Below are 7,500 nucleotides of genomic sequence, written 5' to 3'. Positions count from 1 at the left end.
GGTCTGCCTTCCGCCCGCAACCCACCAGCTGGAGGCCGACCTGCTGTGCTGGGTGACGGGATGGGGAGCGCTCCGGGAGGGAGGTGTGAGAACCAATAGAACCACAAGAACCACTAGAACCGCTAGAACCACAAGAACCAATAGAACCACAAGAACCACTAGAACTGCTAGAACCACTAGAACCAATAGAACTGCTAGAACCAATAGAACCACTAGAACCACTAGAACCAATAGAACCACTAGAACCACAAGAACCACAAGAACCAATAGAACTGCTAGAACCACTAGAACCACAAGAACCAATAGAACTGCTAGAACCAATAGAACCACTAGAACCACTAGAACCACTAGAACCAATAGAACCACTAGAACCACAAGAACCAATAGAACTGCTAGAACCAAAAGAACCGCTAGAACCACTAGAACCGCTAGAACCGCTACACTTTTACAGACAAAGGGTCCAAAAGAGTTTTTTTTGTTTTGCGATTGTCTTTTCTTCCCAAAAACAAATGTAGGGCGGGGCTTGATTTCATGCATCAGCTGATGATTGGATGTTTAGATGTGGGCGTGAGCTTGCAGGGGCGGGGCTTGATTTTATGCATCAGCTGTTGATTGGATGTTTAGATGTGGGCGTGAGCTTGCAGGGGCGGGGCTTGATTTTATGCATCAGCTGTTGATTGGATGTTTAGATGTGGGCGTGAGCTTGCAAGGGCGGGACTTGATTTTATGCATCAGCTGTTGATTGGATGTTTAGATGTGGGCGTGAGCTTGCAGGGGCGGGGCTTGATTTTATGCATCAGCTGTTGATTGGATGTTTAGATGTGGGCGTGAGATTGCAGGGGCGGGGCTTGATTTTATGCATCAGCTGTTGATTGGATGTTTAGATGTGGGCGTGAGCTTGCAGGGGTGGGGCTTGATTTTATGCATCAGCTGTTGATTGGATGTTTAGATGTGGGCGTGAGCTTGCAAGGGCGGGGCTTGATTTTATGCATCAGCTGTTGATTGGATGTTTAGATGTGGGCGTGAGCTTGCAAGGGCGGGGCTTGATTTTATGCATCAGCTGTTGATTGGATGTTTAGATGTGGGCGTGAGCTTGCAGGGGTGGGGCTTGATTTTATGCATCAGCTGTTGATTGGATGTTTAGATGTGGGCGTGAGCTTGCAGGGGCGGGGCTTAATTTTATGCATCAGCTGTTGATTGGACGTTTAGATGTGGGCGTGAGCTTGCAGGGGTGGGGCTTGATTTTATGCATCAGCTGTTGATTGGATGTTTAGATGTGGGCGTGAGCTTGCAGGGGCGGGGCTTGATTTTATGCATCAGCTGTTGATTGGATGTTTAGATGTGGGCGTGAGCTTGCAGAGGCGGGGCTTGATTTTATGCATCAGCTGTTGATTGGATGCTTAGATGTGGGCGTGAGCTTGCAGGGGCGGGGCTTGATTTTATGCATCAGCTGTTGATTGGATGTTTAGATGTGGCCGTGAGCTTGCAGGGGCGGGGCTTGATTTTATGCATCAGCTGTTGATTGGATGTTTAGATGTAGGTGTGAGCTTGCAGAGGCGGGGCTTGATTTTATGCATCAGCTGTTGATTGGATGTTTAGATGTGGGCGTGAGCTTGCAGGGGCGGGGCTTGATTTTATGCATCAGCTGTTGATTGGATGTTTAGATGTGGGCGTGAGCTTGCAGGGGCGGGGCTTGATTTTATGCATCAGCTGTTGATTGGATGTTTAGATGAAGTTATGAGCTTGCAGGGGCGGGGCTTGATTTTATGCATAAGCTGTTGATTGGATGTTTAGATGTGGGCGTGAGCTTTCAAGGGCGGGGCTTTATTTAATTATCAGTTGTTGATTGGATGTTTAGATGTGGGGCGTGTGCTTGCAGGGGCGGGGCTTGATTTTATGCATCAGCTGTTGATTGGACGTTTAGATGTGGGCGTGAGCTTGCAGGGGTGGGGCTTGATTTTATGCATCAGCTGTTGATTGAATGTTTAGATGTGGGCGTGAGCTTGCAGGGGCGGGGCTTGATTTCATGCATCAGCTGTTAGGCTTGTTCGACTTCACCCAGCGATGAGCAGACCGATCGGCGGCTGACTTGAAGCAGTGCATGCCGGTTAGAAATTTTGTCCGACTTGAGGCAGCGCCGACGCCACGTGACAGTGACGTATGTCAACAAAGTGCCGCGAGAGCAATTCGAGAGCAGCCGGCGATTACAGCCGGTGCAGTTTCTCCAGAGCGACTGCATGAGGCTGCACGGGCTCTGATGACGACACAGCCGTTCCACGATTGGCCAGATTCACCGCATGACAGCGATCACGTGTGTTTCGTGTTTATTCTAAAACCTTCAGCTCCACTAATGCGCACAAATCTGTTTTTTATAACAGTAAAACCTCCTTTCATGTAGTCGCGATATTATATTGTCATGTTTATCAAAATATAACTGATTAAAAACATAGACCCCACTTCATTGATAGTGTAGGCTTATATGTTGAACTTTATTCTTGTAAAAACACACGCTGTATTAAGCAGTGCATAAAGTATAACATGACAATAATGTCTCTGAAACATCTGTGTATTGCCAAATATTGCATTTATTTCACTTCAGCTGATAAAGTGTGCAAACACAGCGCGAGCGTCACCGCGGGAAGCAGAAAGTGTCCGACTTCACGTCTGTGTTTGCAGCTCCTCCCCGCCTGCACGCGGCTACTCTCGCCGATCAGTTTCATCCAGCCGCAGCCGATGTCGAACACACCTGTTGATTGGATGTTTAGATGTGGGCGTGAGCTTGCAAGGGCGGGGCTTGATTTTATGCATCAGCTGTTGATTGGATGTTTAGATGTGGTTATGAGCTTGCAGGGGCGGGGCTTGATTTTATGCATAAGCTGTTGATTGGATGTTTAGATGTGGGCGTGAGCTTGCAAGGGCGGGGCTTTATTTAATTATCAGTTGTTGATTGGATGTTTAGATGTGGGGCGTGTGCTTGCAGGGGCGGGGCTTGATTTTATGCATCAGCTGTTGATTGGACGTTTAGATGTGGGCGTGAGCTTGCAGGGGTGGGGCTTGATTTTATGCATCAGCTGTTGATTGAATGTTTAGATGTGGGCGTGAGCTTGCAGGGGCGGGGCTTGATTTCATGCATCAGCTGTTGATTGGATGTTTAGATGTGGGCGTGAGCTTGCAAGGGCGGGGCTTGATTTTATGCATCAGCTGTTGATTGGATGTTTAGATGTGGGCGTGAGCTTGCAGAGGCGGGGCTTGATTTTATGCACCAGCTGTTGATTGGATGTTTAGATGTGGGCGTGAGCTTGCAAGGGCGGGGCTTGATTTTATGCATCAGCTGTTGATTGAATGTTTAGATGTGGGCGTGAGCTTGCAGGGGCGGGGCTTGATTTCATGCATCAGCTGTTGATTGGATGTTTAGATGTGGGCGTGAGCTTGCAGAGGCGGGGCTTGATTTTATGCACCAGCTGTTGATTGGATGTTTAGATGTGGGCATGAGCTTGCAGGGGCGGGGCTTGATTTCATGCATCAGCTGTTGATTGGATGTTTAGATGTGGGCGGGGCTTGATTTTATGCATCAGCTGTTGATTGAATGTTTAGATGTGGGCGGGGCTTGATTTCACACATCAGCTGTTGATTGAATGTTTAGATGTGGGCGGGGCTTGATTTCATGCATCAGCTGTTGATTGAATGTTTAGATGTGGGCGTGAGCTTGCAAGGGCGGGGCTTGATTTTATGCATCAGCTGTTGATTGGATATTTAGATGTGGGCGTGAGATTGCAGGGGCGGGGCTTGATTTTATGCATCAGCTGTTGATTGAATGTTTAGATGTGGGCGGGGCTTGATTTCATGCATCAGCTGTTGATTGGATGTTTAGATGTGGGCGGGGCTTGATTTCATGCATCAGCTGTTGATTGGATGTTTAGATGTGGGTGGGGCTTGATTTTATGCATCAGCTGTTGATTGGATGTTTAGATGTGGGCGTGAGATTGTAAAGGCGGGGCTTGATTTAATTATCAGCTGTTGATTGGATGTTTAGATGTGGGCGTGAGATTGCAGGGGCGGGGCTTGATTTTATGCATCAGCTGTTGATTGGATATTTAGATGTGGGTGTGAGCTTGCAGAGGCGGGGCTTGATTGTATGCATCAGCTGTTGATTGGATGTTTAGATGTGGGCGGGGCTTGATTTCATGCATCAGCTGTTGATTGGATCTTTAGATATGGGCGTGAGCTTGAAGGCCCAATAATTGATATTAACCTATATAAGCAATTATTTTCACTATCGATAAAAAAGCAGCCGATTTTATCCAGTCAATCAAAACGGGGGCGGAAAGACCAATAAATATAGAGTCTAGGGTCAGTTTTTCATCTGTGAATCAAATTTTTAAAGCTGACTTTTCTTCCTTCACATCTTTGTCACCTTTTTTACCGCTGGTGAGTTTGACACTCAGAACATTAAACCACCAAAACTAAAATAATGAGGAACAGAATCACAATGTGTCTTGATTTTTGTGCATCTGGTTCGGTTTCACTGATCATATGATGCCGTGAGAGACAATCACCTGCTGCGTGTTATTAATAGAGCAATAATGCTGTTGATAATAATAATAATAAGCTTTACTGTTTGTGTGTCTCCATCAGGGTTAGTGAGTGACGTCCTGCAGAAAGTAGACGTGCGATTGGTCAGTGAAGATGCATGCGTGCGCTCCTACGGTTACATGATCACGCCCAGAATGATTTGTGCCGGTTATCGCAGCGGAGGGAAGGACGCCTGTCAGGTGACCCGCCGTGATCATACAGCTGTAAGCGGATGAGAGAGAGAGCCGGAGTGACGTGTGTTTCTCCATCAGGGCGACTCTGGTGGGCCGCTGGTGTGTCAGGAGCCGTCCGGCCGCTGGTTTCTGGCCGGTGTGGTGAGCTGGGGAAGAGGCTGCGGACGGCCAGATTATTACGGAGTCTACACACGGATCACCAAACTCAGCGGCTGGATCAAGCGCCTCATCTCTTCCTGAGAACAATCATCTGGGACCATCATAAACCCAGCACTCGCTCTCTGTGCCCTAAGCAGTGTTGGGGAAAGTTTCTTTGAAAAGTAATGCATTACAATATTGCGATGTCTCTTAAAGGGACAGTTCACCCAAAAATGAAAATTCTGTCTTCATTTACTCACCCTCAAGTTGTTCCAAACCTGTATGAGTTACTTTGGTCGGCTGAACACAAAAGAAGATAGAGTGAAATATGTTTGTAACAAAGCAGATTGACTATCATAGTATTTTTTTTCCTACTATGGTAGTCAATGGTTGCTCTCTCTGCTTGGTTACAAACATTCTTCTAAATATCTTCTTTTGTGTTCAGCAGAACAAAGAAACTCACACAGGTTTGGAACAACTTGAGGGTGAGTAAATGCACTGAAAAAAATGCTTTTCTTACTTAGAAAAGTATTTTTGTCTTGTTTTCAGTCCAGATATCTAAAAAATCTTACATTAAGAAGCATTTACTAGACAAGCTAAAGTTGTTGTCTCGTTTTGGGGGAAAATAACTCAAAATTAAGGGAGTTTTTGCTTAAAATTAGCAATATAATCTGCCAATGCGGTAAGCAAAATAATCTTAATTCAAACAGAAAACAAGATTATTTTGCTTATTTTAAGCAAAAACTCCCTTAATTTTGAGTTATTTTCCCCCAAAACAAGACGACAACTTTTGCTTGTCTAGTAAATGCTTCTTAATGTAAGATTTTTTTGATATTTGGACTGAAAACAAGACAAAAATACTAAGTAAGAAAAGCATTTTTTGCAGTGTGATGACAGAATTTTCATTTTTGGGTGAACTATCCCTTTAAAAAGTAACTAATTGAGTTACTTAGTTACTTTTTAAGAAAAGTAATGCGTTACGTTACTTTTGCGTTACTTTTTCTCACCTGGGCTGGGCTTGTTTTTGTTTTGTTTTGTTTTTATAACAAAAAAGTTATATTTTTGTGCAGCGGTAAAGACCTCTTCATACCAAAATGTAAATAATGCGCCCCAGGCTGAGGTAGAGATGCAGATTTCCGCATGAACACTAGAGGGCGCAGCTCTGGATAATGGAGAAGAGGATGCAGGAGAAAAAAGTTTTACAAATAAAAACTAAAAATCTAGTAATTTTCATCATCAAAGGTCAGCAGCAAGACATTGGTCAATTAAATATAAACAGGGTTCCCACTCGTTCTGGAAAACCTTGAAAATTGATGACAAAATTTCCAATCCTGGAAAACACATGGAAAATTAGAGAAAATGTAAAATGTCCTGGAAAATATTGTTGTTGTCTGGGAAAATTCTTTAAAAAAAAGTTATTTCTTTAGCCGTATAAATAGTTTATCGCTGGCCCAAAGAATTAGCGCTAGTTGCAGAAAGCACATGTTCAGGAAAAAGAGTTTGATGCAAATGAGTAATATTTTGAATAATGATGTTTAGTCTTGTGTTGCCACTCTCAGCCGTTAGCTAATGCTAATGCTAATGCTATAACTGCTCAAATGTATGCAGTGAATGTTAACTCGTAAGCTGCTAACTAATCACATCATTTTGATATAAAGTCACATTTGTGTGTTATAAAGTCAGAATTGCAAGATATAAACTCGCAAGTCTTTTCTTCACAATTGACTTTTTTGCACAGTTGCGAGTTTATCTTGTAATTCTGACTTCTTTTCTCAGAATTGTGAGATCTAAACTGCAATTGCAAGTTATAAAGTCCAATTCTGAGGAAAAAAGAATTGCGACAATTTTTGCGTTTATATCACAAATATGTAAACTCACAATTGCGAGAAAGTCAGAATAGCGAGATAAAAAGTCACAATTCCCTTTTCTTATTCTGTGGAGTAACAAGCTTCCATAGTCATAATGTTTGATTAAGAGCTCATGTTGAAAAATGCTGGATTGTTCAGTAATGGCAATAAACTGGACGACTTTAAAAGACTTAGAAAGCAATATTTGGCATGATCCTCGTCTTTTATTCCCGCCGTAGTAAAATTGAAAATGTCCTGGAAAATGGTTGCTGAAAAAGAGTGGGAACCCTGATAAAGGCAGATTATGCATAACATTTGTTGTCTTATTTAACATTTAATTATTGGAGGTTTGCGTAGTATTCTGATTTTATTAATTTTGAGGAGGACAGAATCTTTATTGTGCAAGTGAGATAAATAAATGCTCACATTTAGTCTAGAACTACAATAACCATCATGTTCACACACACACACACACACACACACACACACACACACACACACACACACACACACACACACACACACCTCTGCACTAACTCAACATGAGGGCAGGAGAGCTGTCAGTCAAATTAATGTGAAAAAGTAACTCAGATATTTTGTTGTAAATTTGAAAAGTAATGCGTTACTTTACTAGTTACTTGGAAAAAGTAATATTATTACGTAACTCACGTTACTTGTAATGCGTTTCCCCAACACTGGCCCTAAGCATCATGGGAAATGTGATTTGATGATGTCTGGATGTACAGAAC

At 43.3% G+C, this 7,500-nt stretch overlaps 1 protein-coding gene across 1 annotated transcript in view; it reads left to right on the top strand.

Annotated features, from left to right (window-relative positions):
• tmprss6 (transmembrane serine protease 6) overlaps window positions 1-6,260 on the top strand; it is a 33,735-nt gene extending 27,475 nt beyond the window's left edge. The window contains exons 15-17 of the mRNA XM_079840895.1: window positions 1-83; window positions 4,636-4,772; window positions 4,845-6,260. The exon at window positions 1-83 is cut by the window's left edge and continues 189 nt beyond it. Coding sequence (XP_079697021.1) covers window positions 1-83; window positions 4,636-4,772; window positions 4,845-5,006 — 382 coding nt within the window. The 3' untranslated portion in view covers window positions 5,007-6,260. The remainder of the gene's footprint in view (window positions 84-4,635; window positions 4,773-4,844) is intronic.
• Window positions 6,261-7,500: the final 1,240 nt, after the last annotated feature.

Source organism: Gobio gobio (genome assembly GCF_949357685.1).
Source record: "Gobio gobio genome assembly, chromosome: 17".
NCBI lineage: Eukaryota > Metazoa > Chordata > Actinopteri > Cypriniformes > Gobionidae > Gobio > Gobio gobio.
The sequence above is the reverse complement of the archived record's forward strand: the minus strand, read 5'-3'. Positions and strand labels throughout refer to the sequence as shown.